Source organism: Pongo abelii, chromosome 1 (assembly GCF_028885655.2).
Source record: "Pongo abelii isolate AG06213 chromosome 1, NHGRI_mPonAbe1-v2.0_pri, whole genome shotgun sequence".
Classification (NCBI taxonomy): domain Eukaryota; kingdom Metazoa; phylum Chordata; class Mammalia; order Primates; family Hominidae; genus Pongo; species Pongo abelii.
In genome coordinates, this window is record NC_071985.2 from 47,608,858 (window position 1) to 47,629,462 (window position 20,605).

Genomic DNA, 20,605 nt, shown 5'->3' on the forward strand with positions numbered 1-20,605 from the left:
TACCAATTCAAATGCTATTCTCATCTGGAAACATCCTCATGGACAAATCCAGAACAGCATTTAATCTGGGCACCCTATGGCCTACTCAAGTTGACACATCAAATTAACCATCACAGTGATAATGAGTTTCCGAGTTTACAAAGCTGAAGTCCAGTTTCCAGGTTGTGGTTCCCCAGCTCATTTAATTCCAACAGTCCCTATCCTAAAGGAGTTTACTGCTCTGGGAAGCCCCGCTCAAGTGGCCAAAGAAACTTTAAGCAAAGAGACTTCTCACTCTTTGCTGTCTTTTAATTGCAACAGATAACAGAACATTTTTGGCTGGGCAAGGCCCAGGAGGAAGATGTCACGTCTCCCCAAAAATATTCACTTCCATTTGGTTCCAGGGTGCTAAGTGAAGAAATCTTTTGAAAAGGGTTCAAAAGAAACCTTTTGAAAGGTTTAGAAGGATTGGTACTCTAATCTCCCCCTAGTTAGTCTTAAAGAATTCTGAGGGACTATGGTGGCCCTCGCTGATGGAATGGTCAACGATACGAAGGCATAATAGAAGAAAGCAGTGGAGGTCCTTGAGAGAAAACTCACCATAGAGGTGAAGGGCGTTCGAACTTCCGATTCAACATACCAGTGTATATTCTATTGAAAGTTACTGTTCTGGGCTCAAGATAGGACTACTGCTAGAGCCCCATGTGGTCCAGGTACTTAGTAGATCAAGCTTCATTGAGCCAGAGGCTGCTGTGGCCTAAGGAACTCCATCCACCAAGTCATAGGTCATGTACATGGCACCAAACCCACAGTCCCACCTGGTCCATGTCATGGAGAAATTCAGATTGGCATGGATAAGTAAGCCTCCTGTTGGGTTTGGGGTTTTAGTTTGTGACCAGGGCTGATTTGGTAGACAGAGGGGTTTTAGCTTAGGTAACATTGGTGGAAGTGAAGGAGGCACTCTCTTGTCTCTTTGCTGCCCCCTTTTTCTTCCCACTGCTCTCCTCTCAGGAAGACATTAGTCTGGCCTATGTTCTGTCTCGAGCTCTCCTCTGCCCGTTTCTGCTTATCTCAGGAGTGTTGGGCCAGGCCAGTGGCTTGCTTCCAGAGGCAAAGTCTGCTGCCTTCTAGGGAAACTGTCAGCATCCCCCAAAAGGAAAGAACCAGTGTGAAAACTTCTCTCTTTTGTGGTCTCTTTCAGGACCCTGCCATAGTCATTCTATGTCAGCATATCTATTGATCTTTGCATGTATATACACATACATATAGCTATATAATTTAACTATATAGCAAGCATTAGTGAGTGCTTAAAATATGTCTGATGCTGTTAAGTACTTTGCATGCATTATCTTATTTAATATGCCCAATAATTCCATAACTCTGTGAATTAGGGTTTTTAAAAAAATTTTTAGATTATTTTATTTTTGTTATTATTTTTTGAGACAGTTTCGCTGTGTCACAAGCTGGAGTGCAGTGGCATGATCTTGGTTCACTGCAACCTTTGCCTCCCAGCTTCAGGTGATTCTTGTGCCTCAGCCTCCCAAGTAGCTGGAATTACGGGTGTGTGCCACCACGCCCAGCTAATTTTTGTATTTTTACTAGAGATGGGGTTTTACCATGTCGGCCAGGCTGGTTTCAAAATCCTGGCCTCAAGTGATCAGCCCACCTTGGCCTCCCAAAGTGTTGGGATTACAGACGTGAGCCACTGTGCCTGGACAAGGTTTTTTTTTAAGAGATGGGGTCTCACTCTGTTGCCTGGGCTCATCTTGACTCGTGGCCTCAAACATTCATCCCACCTCCTCGGCCTCCCAAAATGTGGGGATTACAAGCATAAGCCATCACGCCCAGTCTGGTTTTTTTTTTTGTTGTTGTTGTTGTTGTTTAAGAGACGAGTCTCACTATTTTCTCTAGGCTGGACTCAAACTCCTGGGCTTAAGCAACCCTCCCGCCTCAGCACCCTAAGTAGTTGGGACTACAGGCACACATCACTGCACCCAGCTTGTAGATGCTCTTAATATCCTCATTTTCCATTGCCTAAGGCTCAGAGAGGTTAAATAACTTACTTAAGGTCACACATCTCAGATTTGAGCCCATGTCATTTGACTCCAAAGCCTGTAGTCTTAACTGCTATATTATACTGCCACCCTATATTCCTGAAAATGTGACTTTCCTGGGGTCATTCAGCCCAACTGAGAGCCACCTAAGCATTAATTAAATTGGTTCTAGATCCTCATTCTTCCCTCCTACCCTGCACCACATATTTTGATTGGAGCTTTGAGTCTCTTTTCCTTTTCTCTCCTCATCCCTCTAGCGACAACAGTGCTTGTTTTCCTCTGGGGAATAGACGACGCCAGGGTCCTGATACCCAGGATGGATTTGTTTCAGGTGGAAGTTGATTCTGAGCTGGAACAACCAGTGCTCCCTACAGAGTGGGTCGGGCAGTGGCCTCTCATTGTAGGGGCTGGAGGTGGCTGTACTCCCTGGCCTCTGGGTTCCCAAATCCTCCAGTCCAGCCGTGATGCCTTAAAGGGAAGACTTTTGGAGTCTGTGAGCAGTGTCAGGGAGCCCTTGGGGCTCCAGGGAGTAAAAAGCTTCTGACTGAGTCATGTCAGAAGAACCAGCGATTTGGAATTGGGAGGCCTGACACAGAGAAGATACTGGGGTTAATGTGTAGAAACCTTTGGTTAGGAGGCATGAGTCCTGCCCTTTACATTTGAAAGCTATGGATTTATTTTTTTTGAGTGTCTTCCTCGAGCAGAGACCACTGGGCCCAAAAAAGAAAACCACTGAAACCAGATGGTACAGGGCTAACCCTGGGGCTGAAGGTAGTGATTTGCTTTTAGGCCCTGACTACTCCTCAGGGAGCAGTGAATATTTTTGGCAAAAAGCCTGAGAAAGAGTCCTTGGAAACCAGAAAGAGAATTGCTTTCAGCTGACTGGGAGACTAGAGGTTGGCTGAGGTCCCAGAGCCAGGGACCCCAGAAGATGATGCTTTTTTATGGGCAACACTGAGGGTGAAGTCCAGCTGACCCAAAGGGGGTACAGGGGGGGATGGGCATAGGGAGTGCCATGTCCACCCAACATACCTAACTAAAAGCCCACTTCAGCACGGCTCAAACCCTTTGTTTTGCCCTCTGAGATGACCACCCTGACTCCTCCCCACAAAATTAATGTGTCTTCCACTGGGTTTTTAACAGTTGTACCTCTCTACAAGACTCCTTGTACCTCTCTAGCTTTCTTCACTTTGCCTTACAGTGTAGTTATTTTTTTTTTTACTCCATTGAATTATACATGTTTAAGAGAATAACAATGTTGTAATGACAATGTTGTAGTGCCTGGCAGGATGCTATATATAAATAGTAGTATCTGTATAAATGTTTGAATGAATGAATGAATGAGAACCAGGTGAGAAAGTGTGTGTGTGTGTGTGTTTAGAAGGTGTTTACTCTTGAGAGAAAGAAAGAAAAAGATGAGAGAAAAGGTGGGATGGGAAGAAAAGAACCCAGGACAAGAGTAAATAAATAATTATAGCCAGGCGCGGTGGCTCACACCTGTAATCCCAGCACTTTGGGAGACCGAGGCAGGTGGATCACCTGAGGTCGGGAGTTCGAGACCAGCCTGACCAACATGGAGAAACCCCATCTCTACTAAAAATATAAAATTAGCCAGGCATGGTGGTGCATGCCTGTAATCCCAGCTACTTGGGAGGCTGAGGCAGGAGAATTGCTTGAACCCGGGAGGCGGAGGTTGCAGTGAGCTGAGATCGCACCATTGCACTCCATCCTGGGCAATAAGAGTGAAACTCTGTTTCAAAATAAATAAATAATTATAATAATTAATAATAAATATGGTGTTTACCATGTACTGGGTATATCAATGAAATGTTTTCATGTGTAGGACCTAATTTAATATTCACAACAATTGTACAAGGTTAGTATAACGGTTGTCCTTATTTTATAGATGATGAACTCAAGTCTCAGAAAAGAAGGTAGCTTGCCCAAGTCACATGGCCTGTAAGTAGCAATACCAGGACCAAATACAGGTCTATTGGCCTCAAAGGCCCAAGCTCTTCACTGTTAAATCATACTTCTATTCAGCCTCCTCTTGTTGTGTTTTCCCATAGCCCCTGTGCTTGCTTGCTTGCTCTTTCTTTCTTTCTTTCTTTTTTGAGATGGGGTCTTGCTCTGTTGCCCAGGCTGGAGTACAGTAGCATGATCACAGCTCACTGCAGCCTCAACCTTCTGGCCTCAAGCAATCCTCCCACCTCAACCCTGAGTAGCTGGGACAACAGATGCTCACCACCACATCAGGCTAATTTTTTTTTTTTTTTTTGGAGAGATGGGGGGCTCTCATTATGTTGCCCAGCCTGTTCTTGAACTCCTGGACTCAAGCAATCCTCCTGCCTTGGGCTCCCAAAGTGCTGGGATTACAGGCATGAGCCACTGCACCTGGCCTGATTTTGTATCTTTAGTGATATCTCTTGCTCTTAGAACAATGCCTGATATATAATAGGCACTCAATAAATCACTCAATAAATATATACCTACGGTCTGACCAATAAATTGGCTACTGACTCTTAAAATGACAACCCCCAGGTTTCCCTAAAGTCTTCTTCCACTCTTCCTATCAAGTCTGCCAGACTTCCTTCTGTCCTTCAGTCCCCCCAGTGGACACCATTCCCCTCTTCAGCCTTAACCTAAAGTTGGACTAGTGGACATTAAATGGCACGGCCAAGTTTTAGTCCCAGACGATCCCTGGACTCAGCAAATGCTGATCAAGTGACTGTCTCTCTCTGGCTTAGGATGGAAAGACGCCAGGAAAGATCGAAGCATCTACCCTGATGGGTTACACCAGGGCTTCTAGAAGGGATTTTGTGGCAGGAGGGAGGCGGGCAGGGGATTGAATGTCTCTGTGACTTGTGCAGGGCAGCATGATGGATGAGCAGTGGAAAGCCCTTCTATGAAACATGCCAGACCTGTTGCAATCGTATCTCTCCCAACGGCCCTGAATTCTGTTTCCCTGAAGACATACTAAATCGTGCTCTGGATTTATATGTGGGTGGTGACCTGCCTCTGTGCTCCCAAAGGAGGTCTGTCTACAGATGCCCAGCAGAGGAAGAAACAGATGACAACAGGGGGAGGTTTGAACCCTCTTCCCAAGAGCCTTGGAACTTCATGGAAAGTGACAGCCCTTTAAGAGTTTCCTGACTTCTGCAGATCCTTCTCTCTTTCCCAAACAGCCTGCCAGTTTTCAGTTTTGGTACACAGTAAGGATTTATTCTCTCTCTCTCTCTCTCTCTCCCCACCCCCCTCCTGCCTAGCTATCTCTATCTCTAAGTTTGTCTTTCTGGCTCCTGTCTCTCTCTTAAGAAGTGGCCAAAGGAGCCTGGAGCCTCTGATGCTCAGCCTTCAGGTCCTCCTTGGCAGAACCTGGGTAGAAAGAAAATAGGTAGGCAGGGGGTTAGGAGCAACAGCTCCTCATCTCGAATCTAGCCTTTCCTGGAGCTGTATACACACCTGGGAGCCCCCCAGCACATTACCAAATACTGTAGAAGGAAGTCCATGAACCACACATTGACCACAGTGATCCGTCCACCCGGTGATGGAGTAGTAAAATACGCTCTTGAACGTGCCGCGGGCTGGCCAGTTCACCGGCCCTCACGGCCTCGTCCCTGCTTGTCTGGCTCTCCGTGGCTGTGATCTGCTTCTGCCAGCCTACGCATTTTTGTATCTTTTTCTCATTGCGTGGCCCCTTGTCTTTAAAAGGCTAAACTGCTCTGTACTAAATTTGGTCACGCAGCGCTCCAAGATTCCCTGGAATGTCCTCAAGTTTCAAACAGCTCTGACAGCGAGGTAGGCCCGCCCCCAGCTTGGGGATTGGCTTCTCCTCTCCGGTCCCGGCAGTTGTCGGGTCTTATTGGCCGCTGATTAGACCTGCCGGGGTCCACTAGCCCTGGGCTGCAGGGAGGCTGCTGCGTCCAGTGAACACTTCAGCACCTGTAGCACAGAAGGGCCAAGGAGCTGCAGTCCTCGACCAGCAGGAGGTTTGCTCCTCAGCCCACTCGCTGCATCCAGATCAGCTCACCCCTCTCCCTTCCCTGGCCACCAGGACTCTGATAGCCCCTGGCAGCCACAGCCCATTTTGCCAAGATGTCTAGGGTAGCCAAATATCGCCGGCAGGTGAGTGAAGACCCCGACATAGACAGCCTGCTGGAGACCCTGTCTCCCGAGGAGATGGAGGAGCTGGAGAAGGAGCTGGACGTAGTGGACCCAGACGGGAGTGTTCCCGTGGGGCTGCGGCAGAGAAACCAGACGGAGAAACAGTCCACGGGTGTGTACAACCGGGAGGCCATGCTCAACTTCTGTGAAAAGGAGACCAAGAAACTTATGCAGAGGGAGATGTCCATGGATGTGAGTGAGCACAGCCCTGGAGGGGAGGAGGGAGACGGGGAGGGCTGGAGACCCTGGCTTCATGATTAGGATGCTTCCTTCCTTAGAAGAAACGTTCTTGTTGGCAAAGGATTTTAATGCTTCAGAACTGATGATTATCCACTGAACTAGCGGTGCGAATCTCTTACTCCTAATTTCTGTTTTATAAGCAGAAGTTGGATATGTTGGAGGAACACAACATCCCACAAAATCAAATAGAGCTACTAGCAGAATGGGAGCTGGAAGGTGTCCTTGAAGAGTCCATTGTCAAGTTGACTCTATCCTGGTCCCACTACCTTTGTTTTTCCCCACACTCATTCCATCCTATTGTGAGGAGGGGTAAAAAGATAGAATGATACTTTATGTCTCCTGTCAGCCACCCAAAAAGAAAAAGCTAAGCCATTTTTTTGTGGGAGAAAAACTCATTTTCAATTCCCAACCCTGTGGGCATCTCACGGCACATGGATCATTTCAGGAGGCTTGGGGGTAAATGAGTTTCCCAAAGCAAAGGGAGACAGGGACCAGGAGTCTGTGGGCTGGGAAATGTGGCTTAAAGACCTGATAGCTTCAAATTTATTCCCAGGGAAGATGTTTTTTGTTGTGGTTAGTTGGTTTTTGGTTTGGTTTTGTTTTTGCACTCTCCAGAGGAGCCTCTGGAGGGAGCATGCCCTCTTTTTGGTAATTAACCCTTTTACCAGCTAGCGAGGCCGCTTTGCTAGGGGATGAAGATATTCACAGAGGAGGGAAAAGGGGTGACGGTTTTGGAAGCATCTGCCCACACCTACAATGGGCTTAAGCACAACTTGCTTTCTGTTTTCCTGAGTTGGCATGGAGGAATTTTTTTTTTGTCACTGTTGCATTTGTATGTGAGTTTTCTTTGGGCAAACTAGCCTCTGATGGAGTATGACTTTGTGGGATACCTTTGTCCATGGGAAAGAGTGTTGCATAGGAAAATTGTTCAAGTCTTTGTTCTAGTTCTCTTATTCAGCCACATCTCTTGTACATTATCCATTACTTGTGAATTCTTGCAAGAAAAAGATCAGTCTCAATTCTTGCTTTTTGTTTTACTTCTATGGAAACTGAGGCACAGAGCTTCAAATGACACGCACATTCTCACAGAGGAACTGAGAATGGGAACATTATCATCTAAAATGCCTGCAGAATGATTGGATGGGTATGAAATTGTGTTGACTGCTAGTCACAGAGCATATTGGTGGACACAGCCTGACCTTTAGTGTAGCAATGGGAAAGAAGGGAGGAGGAGGGAAGGGGGTGAGGCAAAGAGGAGCTGGAACTCTGTCTCTGTCCCTACTACCCCCACTTCACCACCTATGTTTAAGCCTTTGCCAAGAAGAGGGAGAAGGAGAGAGGAGGGAGGGAAGCCAGGAGGCTCAGGAATGTATTGTCCTGTATGCACAGTGGTTGCCCCGGATGCAGCTATGATAATGATGAATAAAACCAAAACATTTACAGAAAAAGTGGTAGCACTTACTGTGAGGGCCCGGTACCCCAACACAGCTATCAGGAATCATACAGAAAGAAATGAAATGCAGCCAAAGGCTTTGGCACCCTTGGAAATCGTTGACTCTGCTCTTCCCTGCTCCCAGTCGCAGGCTCTGGGCCCATGACTACCTTGTGTCCAGTAGTTTCCGGTGCTCAGAAAGGTACTCCCGAGGCTGAAGTCAAACAAAGCAGTCTAATCACAAGCAAGAGTGTGAAGGATTCTCCTGTTCCTGGAAATTTCACTATCATAGACTTTTTCTTCAGCCAGTTAATACTGTGACAAGTGTCTCCTCCCCTGCCTCACCTCTCTCACCCCTGCCAGGCCCACACTTGGTTCTGCGGACAGAGCCCGAGTCAAGGAGTAGAAGTGGTGTGTGTGTTTGTGTGTACATCCTTGATGTAAGGAGATGACTTTAGGTCTGGTTTTCCCTTGTGGTTGTAGGCTGTTCTGATCCCCTCACTCTTCCTCACCCTGTCCGAGGACGTACATTGGCATAATGGCTGGCTGGAGTTCAGGGTGCATGCTGAGCCTGGGCAGAAGTCATCTCTGTAAATCTGGGTGAGAATGAACCCTAGAAGGTGGCTTCTTTGGCACCATTAACAAAATAGTGAGTGTGTGGCCAAGAACTTGGATTTAAGTATTAGAAAAACCTGGTTTGAGTAACGGTGTCTCTGTGTAAGTCACAAGTTACCTAATCTAAGTCTCAGTTTCATCACCTACAAAATACGGATAGTAGTACCCATCTCACAGGGTTGTGAACACTAAAAGGGGTGCTGTGGTAGAGCACTTAGCACAGAGCTTGGCGTGTCATAAACACTCAGTCAAGGCCAGCTATGAAATTATTACTTCATTTGAGTCAAGGAACCCACAAACTGGTGAAGGGGGCCAAAAGCAAATTTCTACTCCTGCCCAGCCCCTCTCTTCCCTCAGTCTCCTGAGGGCTGTGCAAGCCTCACCTATCAGTTTAATGAGTGGCCCGAGTAAACAAGCAACCCCTGGGTGCTCAGGGTGGGGACCACCAACACCACAGACACAGCACAGTGCTGGGGGCAGGTGGACTCCAGCCTGCTGGCCTGGCTGTAGCCCTCACTGACGGTGGCCTTCACTCCATGTGAGGAACTAAAAAGTGGTCGAAACACAGAATAAAGCAAGATGAGCATTTACTAAGAAACTTCTACATGCCGAGCACGTTCACCTTTTCTTTAAGCCTCACGATTCTTGGGAGATGGATATTTTTATTCCTATTATCTTAGAGAGGTTGAATAACCTTCCCAAAGTCACACAGCTAATTAGTTGAGATCAGTGCTTCTTCCTCTCTGCCATACTAGGGTGCAAAAAAGACAGTAATGTCAGTCCCTGCCCTGAAGAATTTGTAATCTAATTAGATTCTATGAAAAACACACATGTATAGAACCATCAGAGAGTGTTACAGAGCAGAGACCACAAATTCTTATATTGGCTGATATAATAGTCTTCTGTCAAATGTTCATCTCCCCACCCCCATGAGTAGGAACATACCTATTGAAACTAAGTGTGGATTAGGGAGAGTAAATCCTGACTAGATACTGGATGCTGTTAAGGAATTTCTGTTAATTTCTTTTAGGTGTGATAATGGTGTTGCAGATATACTTTTTAAAGGATTCTTCTCTTTTAGACATAAATACATAAATATTTATGGGAAAAATTTATTGGCTTTGGGAATTAGCCTTAAAATAATCTGAGTGGGGGTATAGATGAAACAAGATTGGCCACCAGTTGACAATTGTTGAAGCTGGGTGATGGGTCTACATGGGTGTTCATTATATTATTTTTTCTACTTTTGTATGTATGTTTAAAAATTTTCATAATAAAATTAAAAAAAAAAAAAGAAAGAAAGAAACCAACATTGGGAGGTCGGCCTTAAGACAGTCTTAAAGTCTGTCTTTTCCGAGAAGGAGAGCCCCAAGATGCATACTCTGGCTATTGTGCAAAGTGAGTCTAGGCTGCGAGAGGGCCCTTGGCCTGCTTCTCCCTCCAGGGGCTCCCTCCATGGGATGGGATATTCCAGAAATCCTCCTGATTGTTTACCATTTTTTTCATGAATATTCCACCCATGCCTCTTCCAGGTCAACTCCTATTTGTCCTGCCTGTCTCAGGTACCACTTCCTCCAGGTAGTCTTCCAGGACCCCCAGGCAAGGTCAGGCACCTTGTCTGAGCGCTCCAATACCAGTCTGTACCAAAGCCCTTGGGACATGACTTTTGTACAATCATCTGTTTTCTTGGGCTGTCTCGCTCACCAGCTTGTGGGACTTGGAGGGCAAAATGTAAATGCAGGGCCCAGCACACAGCAGGCCTTCAGCCTCTGCTTGTTGAGTGAATGTTAGCAGGGGGTTGGGGAGGATAGAGGTGGGACTTGGAAGAATTGACCCCAGCTTCTCTCCCTCCCTTTAAAGGGCCAGACACCTGTCAGCCAGTGTAGCTCCACCCTGATCATCCGGGAACTCTCCTTCAGCCCAGGTAGAAGACAAAGCCCCTGGGCAAGCGTGTAGCCAACGGCTCAGTGAAACTCTTGTCCTTATCTCAGGTTTCAGGAACCGGATCCCAACCGGTCAACTTGTGTGTCCTCTTTCCTTCCCAAGTGGGAAAGAAAATCTCCAGCCTGCCTCCCCCTCCCTTCTCCCTGGTGTTACCAAGGGCTGGGGATTAGCGCCTGTACCCAGCCAGGGGCAGGGGCAGCTGAGCTGGCGGGGGTGGAGGAAAGCTCTCCCTAGAGGTAAACTCGAGAAGCAAATCCGAAGCACCCCACTAATAGCGGCTGCTGGGCCTGAGCCCTCCTGACCTTTCCCTCCCACTGCCTGCACAGCCTCAGCAGCCCCCTCCCCCATCGGTTCTAGTTCACAGCTCAGTGACCATGGTATCTCTGCAGGGCCGGGAAGGCCCGAGGCCGGCGGCCTAACCCTCAGAATGCCCTTTGCAGAGGGCTGGGACCTATCAGGAGTGCACTGAGCAGCACGGCTCAACGCTTAAGGAGATTAACCCCAACTGGTACACACCCAAAATAGCCCTGGAGGCTAGGGTGGAGAGGGCAGAAGAGGTGATGGGGGCCTGTTGACCCAGGGAGGGAAAAGCAGGCACCAGAGAGGGTTAGACTCTGTTAAAATCTCTCCCTGAAATTTGAAACTGCCTCCATCCAGAGTTTGAAAAAGCAACTGCTTGTTTCTTAAACTAGGTGGTACAATCCACAGGTGTTTGTTTTAAATATTGTTCTTATACGTTTTCTTCTGTATGTATATAATATTTAAAGAATTTTTAGGGTAGGTGGGATGGCTAATACCTGTAATCTCAGCACTTTGGGAGGCTGAGACAGGAGGATCACTTGAGCTCAGGAGCTCGAGACCAGCCTGGGTAACATAGCGAGACCCCATCTCTAAAAAATTAAAAATTAAATTAAAAAAAAGAATTTTACCAGCCTGGCCAACATGGGGAAACCCCATCTCTACTAATAATACAAAAAAAAAAAAAAAAAAATAGCCGGGCACGGTGGCTCACACCTGTAATCCCAGCGCTTTGGGAGGCCGAGGTGGGTGGATCACCTGAGGCTGGGAGTTCAAGACCAGCCTGACCAACATGGAGAAACCCCTTCTGTATTAAAATACAAAATTAGCCAGGCGTAGCGGCACGTCTGTAATCCCAGCTACTACAATTCTCTCCAGCAGGAGAATTGCTTGAACCCGGGAGGCAGAGGTTACAGTGCGCCGAGATCGTGCCATTGCACTCCAGCCTGAGCAACAAGAGCAAAACTCCGTCTCAAAAAAAAAAAAGCCGGGCGTGGTGGTGCATGCCTGTAGTCCAGCTACTTGGGAGGCTGAGGCAGGAGAATCATTTGAACCCGGGAGGAGGAGGTTGCAGTGAGCTGAGATCGAGCCACTCCTCTCCAGAGGAGAGGAGAGACAGAGCAAGACTCCGTCTCAAAAAAAAAAAAAAAAAAGGAATTTTGAGCAAGTGAGGCATTAGTGCCTGCTCCCACCCTCAGTGCTGCCCTCTGAGTGCCTGCCTTCTCCTTACTGGGACAATAGTTATAAGAGCTTGGCTGGGCCAGGTACGGTGGCTCACGCCTGTAATCCCAGTGCTTTGGGAGGCCGAGGCAGGCAGATCACAAGATCAAGAGATCGAGACCAGCCTGACCAACATGGTAAAACCCCATCTCTACTAAAAATACAAAAATTAACTGGGTGTGGTGGCGCATGCCTGTAGTCCCAGCTGCTCGGGAGGCTGATTCAGGAGAATCCCTTGAACCCAGGAGGTGGAGGTTGCAGTGAGCCGAGATTGTGCCACTGTACTCCAGCCTGGCAACAGAGCAAGACTCCATCTCAAAAAAAAAAAAAAAAAAAGAGCTTGGCTGGATGCAAAATGCAAGAGGGAGGCAAGACAGATGGACAGGACCAAGGAGCACTTGTAAAATAAGATGGCTCACCAGTGAGAGCGGGATATAGATGGTTAAGAAGTGGGGTCTGAGTCCCACTAACCAAGGGGAGGTTGCTCCCAGCATCAAAGAAGGCTGGAGGCTTCAGGGATTCTGGGAGCTTCATGGTCCCCAGGCTGGGACAAGAAGGTGAGGACAAAGCCCCGGTCTTATCTGTCTATCCTCCTTCAGTCTCTCTTTCTCTCCCCCAGGAGACTTTAGAGTATCTTTGTCAGACTGTGTCAGCATATCTACAGCTGGGCCCAGAGTGTGCAGAGCCTGAATGAAGCACACCAAGAGATAGACAGTCTACACACATGTGTATAAACACACACACACACACACACGCACACACACCAGGAACAGAGGAACAACACACAGCACCATGCATGGGGGACAGGAGAGGCGACGCTGATATTTACATGCCTGCCAAGTTGGATAAACAGGAATATCCTGAGCCGTGGAACGCAGGCCTTTCCAGATCAGGCCCTTCCTTATTTATTGGACCACTTTTGTATAACCAGCAAAAGAGCAGTGGTCTCCATTCGGTTCATCAGTTCTCCCAATGGCTTGTTAGTGTCTGGGCAGTGTGGTGAGACAGAAAGCCCATGGGTGTCTGGAATCAGATAGGTCCAGATTTGAATTCTGCTCCTGCCCCTTACTGATCCAGTGACTTGGAATAAGTTACCCAAGGAAGAAAGAACATTAACTTGATTGAGTGCCTTCTGGAGCCAAAGGCTTTATCGATGCTATCTCATTAACATAACTTCTTGAGGCCCAATTACTTTACCTGTCAAGTGGGGATGATAAAATCACCCTTGAAGGGTTATAGTGAAGATTAAATAGGATGAGGCGTTGAAAGTGTTTGGCACATCATGAGAGACCTTCTTTCCTCACTCTAAATTCTTCAGAGTTTGTACCTGTATATCTGCCAAATCAACATTACTTTATCTCTCAAGAAATTAAAAAAAAAAAACCATCAGTGAGTGTGAAGGAATGATGAAGAGAGAGGGGAAGGGGAGGAAGGAAAGCAGGGAGGAAGGGCTTATGTAATTACTCGCTGCCTGGCCCCAGTCGCCTGATTTCTTTGAGCCTCTGCCTAATTTATTTTATGTCACAGGCTCAGGGGCCCAAACTGAGTTGCTGGGTTGGAAAAAGACAGAGTGAAAGGAGATTAGGAGAAGATTTTGAGGTGGATTCTCCTTGTCTGCAGGCTTCCACCCCAGCACAAGCTCAGAAAAGCCAAGGCTGCTTTGGGAGAACTTGGCTTCAGCTGTCCCTGGGGCCTACTGCAGAAAGAACAAGCCGGGTTGTCGGGATGCTGTTTACAAACAGCTAGGAATAGAAGCACCTCTTGTTCCCACACCCCTCCACCACCCTTTCATGGACAGCCCACAGGCTCCTTCTGATTGTTACTTCAATAGGCCTTCCTTTGAGATGAAGTCAGCAGGGCTGGCAGGACCCCTGTCCCCAAGACTGGCAGGTGAAAGGTGCTACATCCTCAGGCAGAAATTCCTAGCAAAGCTCTGAGTGCAGACTATATGAGTCTAGTGGTTAGAATAGTCTTGTCAGGGGCCAGCTAGACCTGGGTGCAGATCCAGCTCTGCTGGTTGCTGGCTGTATGACCCAAACAAGTGACTTCAGCTCTTGGAGCCTGAGTTTCCTCACCTATAAAATGGAAATTATGGCCAGGCGCGGTGTCTCATGCCTGTGATCCCAGCACTTTGGGAGGCCGAGGCGGGCAGATCACCTGAGGTGGGGAGTTTGAGACCAGCCTGACCACCATAGAGAAACCCCGTCTCTACTAAAAATACTAAATTAGCCAGGCATGGTGGCACGTGCCTGTAATCCCAGCTACTCGGGAGGCTGAGGCAGGAGAATTGCTTGAACCCAGGAGGCAGAGGTTGTGGTGAGCCGAGATGGCGCCATTGCACTCCAGCCTCGGCAACAAGAGCGAAACTCCGTCTCAAAAAGAAAAAAAAAAAAAAAAAGAAATTACAATGCTTAGTCATAGGATAGTTATGAGGTTTCAGCAAAATAATCCACATAAAGCACTAAGCAGAGTGCTGGGTTGGAAACCTAGTAGTACAGGCCCATGAACATTAGTTTCCTCACTTCTCTTCACTCCTATCTGCTCCTCCCATTCCCATTCTCTTCATTCTTTTTATACACAGAATTCATGAATCATGCTTTATGTTTACAAGGAGGGAGGAGGACTCCATTAAATCATTAATTTGCCAGCTCTTTAATGAGTTCCTATTATGTACTTTCTAAATGCCAGGATCGAGTAGTGAACAAGAGAGACAAGGTTCTTTCCCTCATAGAGGTTACAGTCTATGTTTGTTTGTTTGTTTTTGAGACAGGGTCTCACTCTGTTCCCCAAGATGGAGTGCAGTAGCATGATCTTGGCTCACTGCAACTTCCATCTCATGGGCTCAAGCGATCCTCCTGCCTCAGCCTCCAGAGTAGCTGGGACTACAGTTGTGCACCACCATTCCCAGCTAATTTTTTTGTATTTTTAGTAGAGATGGGGTTTCACCATGTTGCCCAGGCTGGTGTCGAACTCCTGGGCTCAAATGATCTGCCCACCTCGATCTCCCAAAGTGCTGAGATTAAAGGCATGAGCCACTGTGTGTGTTTTTTTGTTTGTTTGTTTGTTTGTTTGTTTGAGACAGGATCTTACTCTGTTGCCCAGGCTAGAGTAGAGTGGTGCAATCTCAGCTCACTGCAGCTTCAAACTCCTGAGCTCAAGGGATCCTCCTGCCTCAGCCTCCCAAGTAGTTAGGACTACAGGTGTGTCCCACCATGCCCAGATAATTTTTAAATTATTTGTAGATACTGGGGTCTCCCTATGTTGCCAAGGCTGGTCTTGAACTCCTGGGCTCAAGTGATCCTCCTGCCTTGGCCTCCCAAGTGCTGGGATACAGGCATGAGCCACCACACCTGGCCAAGGTTGCATTCTAATGGGTGAGACAGACAATATATATATTTCCATATGCAGATCATATGTAGCATGTGTACACATAACATGTAACATATGACATATATCTTCTAAAAAAGAGTAATGCCATTTAAGGGAAGAGTATATGACATATCAATGGGAGACCACTTCCGACAAAGTAGTCAGGGTCTTCACCACCAAAAGAGGTGACATGTGAGCAGATTCTTTTTTTTTGAGACGGAGTCTCACTCTGTTGCCCAGTCTGGAATGCAGTGGCGCAATCTTGGCTCACTGCAACCTCTGCCTCTCAGATTTAAGCGATTCTCCTGCCTCAGCCTCCCGAGTAGCTGGGATTACAGGTGCCTGCCACCACACCCAGCTAATTTTTTTGTATTTTTCAGTAGAGAGGGGGTTTCACCATGTTGGCCAGGCTGATCTCGAACTCCTGACTTTGAGTGATCCACCTGCCTCGGTCTCCCAAAGTGTTGGGATTACAGGTGTGAGCCACCACAACTGGCCCATTTGAGCAGATTCTAAATGGACCGAACGAACTAGCCTTGGGAAGATGTGGGGAAAAGTTTTCCAAGCAGAGGGAACATCAAAGACACAGGCCCTGTGGTGGGGGCAGGGTTAGCGTGTCAGAGGAAAAGCCAGGCCCCAAAACTAGAGCAGGAGGAGTGGGGAAGGAGGCTGGAGGAGACGAGGCCTTGGAAGTAAGCAGGGTTCCGATCATGTGGGGACTTTTAGGGCAGCAGAGTTTGACTTTTTATTCTAAATGCCATGAGAAGTCATTGGAGTGTTTTGAGTCGGGGAGAGATGTGATCTAATTTATGCCTTTAAAAGGCTCATTCTTCCAGCTTTCAGATAAACAGACTGTAGGAGGGCAAGAGTGCAGAAATGAGACCAGTTAGAAGGGTGTTTCTGTTGCTCAGGTGAGAGCTCAAAGATGGTTTGATGAGAAATGGAAACTGGCTGATGCATTAGGGGAGAGAGAAGAGTCGGGGTGATCAGTACTGCCTAAGCTATTGGGTGAATTTGATGTCCTTTTTTTTTTTTTCAGACAAGGTCTGGAGTGCAATGGTGTGATCTCGGCTCACTGCAGCCTCCGCCTCCTGGGTTCAAGCGATTCTCCTGCCTCAGCCTCCTGAGTAGCTGGGATTACAGGCAGCCGCCACCACGCCCGGCTAATTTTTTGTATTTTCAGTAGCGACAGGGGTTTCACCATGTTGGCCAGGATGGTCTTGCACTCCTGACCTCAGGCAATCTGCCCAACTCGGCCTCCCAAAGTCCTAGGATTGGCCAGGTGTGGTGGCTCATGCCTGTAATCCCAGCACTTTGGGAGGCCGAGGCAGGCAGATCGCCTGAGGTCAGGAGTTCAAGACCAGCCTGGCCAACATGGCGAAACCCAGTCTCTACTAAAAATACAAAAATTAGCCGGGCGTGGTGGCAGGCGCCTGTAATCCCAGGTACTCGGGAGGCTGAGACAGGAGAATCGCTTGAACCCAGGAGGCAGAGGTTGCAGTGAGCCAAGATCATGCCACTGCACTCCAGCCTGGGTGACAGAGCGAGACAGTCAAAAATAAATAAATAAATAAATAAAACTAAAGTGCTGGGATTACAGGTGTACAGGTGTGAACTACCATGACTGGCCAAATTTGATGTCCTTTACTGCCATGGGAAACAGCAGAGGAGGAGTGGTTTTGGGAGGTGAAGAATTCTGATTTGAACAAGTTAAGTTTGTTGTGCTTAGTAGACCCCCAAGGGGAAATGTTGGGTTGACAGGGGTTGTATAAGTCTGAGGCTCAGTGGGAAGAGGGGATGGGAGATTAAATTTGGGATTCATCAGTCTGTGGATAATACTGAAAGCCATGAGCCTAGAAGAGATCACTTAGGGAATAAATGTGAATGGAGGAGAGCAGAGGGCTGAGGCGCCAGCCCTTCGTTATACCCACATTTAGGTGTTGGCAGAGGAGAAGGAGCCAGTGAAGGGACTGAGAGGTAGAGGAAATTCAGAGTGGTTTCACCAAATCAGGTGAGAAAGGACTTCCAGAAGGAAAGAGTACTGCACCACATCCATTCTTGCTGAGAGGTTTAATAAGGTGAGACAGAGAATCAATCACAGTAATTGGTAAGATGGAAGCTGTTGGAACCTTGGCAAGAATGATTTCACTGTGGTGAATAGTGGACTCAAAAGAGAGAATATGGATAAGGATTGGAGATGGAGCATCTAGATAAGTCTCGTTTTTCCTCAGTTTTGTTCTAGTGGGAAGCAGAATAGTAGGGTGGCAGCTGGAGATAAATGTGGAATCAGGGAGGATATTTTTGAAAGACAGGGAATATTATAGCATGGCTGATGGGGATAATTCAGTAGACAGGGAGACTTTGATAACACCAGTAAAGGGGGCAAAAAGGGATAGAATGCAGTTGAGGGGTCACATCTCAGCAGCAGGTAATCACTTATGAGAGAAGGCAGCAGAGATGGGCCAAGATGCAGCCAGGTTGATAAGTGTGGTGACGGGAGGATGAGGTTTGCCTCATACGTGCAATGTGCTGCTCTGGAAGGACAGCACTGGCGGCCATAGACTGGTCTGAAGGGAGGAGAAACCAAGGAGGCTATGACAATAGTCAGAGGTTAAGCCTCAGGTCACAAGAAAAATGCTCAGTGCTCCCTGGATGAGGGCAGAGAAAACATGAAAGTACTTCCGGATATGAAATCTGGCATGAGAATAGTCAACAGACAACAGCCAGCTGCCAGAGCTGCTTGAAAATCCAGTAGATTTTCACCTCCAGTGCATCGATCTTCTGTCCCTTAAGTCACCCATGCCCAAGGAGAAGGAGGGAGCACACTGGTCCCTTCCCAGCATATGACTGACAGCTGGCGTGTTGGGACAAGAACTGGACTTGCAAGCCAAACCAGGGGGACCTGGGGCTAATTCCCAACTTGACTATTTATCAGCTGGGTGGTCTCAGACAAGCATTTAATATTTCTAAGCTTCACTTTATTTTATTTTTATTCTTTAATGCCTTGTCTATGTTTCATTTTTACTTGACAACAATGTTTTTATAACATTTTTATTGGAATATAAAATATTTACAGAAATGTGCACAAAACAAAAGTGTGGAGTTTCATGAATTATCACAAAATGAACAAGAAACTGAACGTTGTCAGCACCACAGTACTGTCCCTGCCCAAGCTTCCTCTCCAAAGATAGCCCCTATCCTGATTTCTAATCCCCTAGGTTAGTCTTGCCATATATATACATATATTTTTATATATATGTTGTATATATATATTATATATCATATATATTATATGATATATAACATATATACACATATAATATCTATGTTATATGTATGATACATATATATAGAGAGAGAAAGGCTCATGGAGTATGTATTTTTTGTATCTGGCTTCTTTCACTCAACTTTATGTTTGCGACATGCAACCATGTTGTTGTCTGTAGCATTTTTTTTTTGAGACAGAGTTTTGCTCCTGTTGCCCAGGCTGGAGTGCAATGGCGCGATCTTGGCTCACTGCAACCTCTGCCTTCCGGGTTCAAGCGATTCTCCTGCCTTAGCCTCCAAAGTAGCTGTGATTACAGGCACCCACCACCAAGCCTGGCTAATTTTTGTATTTTTAGTAGAGATGGGGTTTCACCATGTTGGCCAGGCTGGTCCCGAACTCCTGACCTCAGGTGATCCACTCGCCTCAGCCTCCCAAAGTGCTAGGATTACAAGCATGAGCCACCACACCATCTGTAGCATTTTTAAACCTTCATTGCTATGCAGCATTTTACTATGTGAATATATCACAGTTTATTTATTCATTTCACTGTTAATGGACATTTGGGTTATTTCCAGTCTGGGGCTATTACAAACAATGCTGTTATGAACATTTTTGGACATTTTTAGTGCACTTCTGACTTCATTTCTGTTGGGTATGTACCTAAGAGTGGAATTTCTGGGTCATAGAGAATGCATAGTGAACTTTAATTTCTTCTTCTGTCAATAAGGACGATACCACCTAATTTGAAGATCTCCATAAGGAAAAGATACAAAAATTTGAAGAAGGTTTAACATAGTGCTTTCCAAACAGTAGGCACTAAGTTAAGTGACAGTCATCAACATCATTTCTTTTTGCTTTTTCTTTTTGAGACAAGGTCTTTGTCGCCCAGGCCAAAGTGCAGTGGTGCAATCTTGGCTCACTGCAACCTCTGCCTCCTGGGCTCAAGTGATCCTTCCACCTCAGCCTCCCGACTACAGGTGTGTACCACCATACCTGGCTAATTTTTTTATTTTGAGTAGAGACAGGGTTTTGCCATGTTGCCTAGGCTGGTCTTGAATTCCTGGGCTCAAGCGATTCACCAGCCTCAACCTCCCAAAGTGCTGGGATTACAGGCCTGAACCACCACTCCCGGCACATCATTTCTAATGGAGTACATCTTTGAGAGCAACTAGATGCTGTATAACCTTTTCAGCATGTTCTGCCTCCTGTCCTCCTGACCCTCTCTATCGAGATTTGGACACTTCACTAAAGCCCAGGTCAGATCCCTCTACCTCAGGATTCATCTGTTCTAAAGATGATGACTTAGAGGCATATCCCACTTCATGGCCTCTTCTCATTCCTAGCCTTACCTACTCTCAGTATGGACTGACTTCTCTTCCACTCAATTTTCAGGCTTTACTTGTAATTTTCCTCTTTAACTTATATGTTACTATGGTTATTCTGAACATTATCCTCAATTCTCATGCTCAGTCCTCCCCAACCTTCCATCACCCCTAGCCTGAGTGAAAGTAACCATTTAGCAGTTCTATTGTGCATCCAAGCTACTGAACATACCCAGCAGCCTCAAATAGCACTATATTGGTGCCTCTGTGGATTAAAACCCTATAACCTCAGCCAAGCCCTCAAAGCTGCCCAGAAAACATCTAGACTCCTTCTTCTCACTCCTCTGGGACACTATTCTAAAAATTAGTTTTTTTTTTTTTGATACAGGGTCTGGCCCTGTCACCCGGGTTGGAGTGCAGTGGCATGATTATGGCTCACTGCAACCCTGCCTCCTGAGCTCAAGTGATCATCCCACCTCAGCCTCCCAAAATGCTGGGATTACAGGTGTGTCCCACCGTGCCCAGCCAGCCTTTCTTTACAAACTCTCTTGTCCCATCTCTCTTTTCACCCTCAACAGATGATCTAGCCTCATATTTCGTGGAGACACTTGAAGCCATCAGATGAAAATGTCTTCAAATTCCTCTTCTGTCACCTGAAAACTTGTAAGCATCCATGTATGCAAGCTTTCGCCTTTCTCTC

The 20,605-nt window shown here is 46.8% G+C and overlaps 1 protein-coding gene across 1 annotated transcript in view; it reads left to right on the forward strand.

Moving 5' to 3' along the window:
- Positions 1-5,870: 5,870 nt before the first annotated feature.
- The window catches only part of LMOD1 (leiomodin 1), a 50,231-nt gene continuing 35,496 nt past the window's right edge, over positions 5,871-20,605 (forward strand). The window contains exon 1 of the mRNA XM_054548257.2: positions 5,871-6,389. Within this exon, the coding sequence (XP_054404232.2) occupies positions 6,129-6,389 (261 nt within the window). The 5' untranslated portion in view covers positions 5,871-6,128. The remainder of the gene's footprint in view (positions 6,390-20,605) is intronic.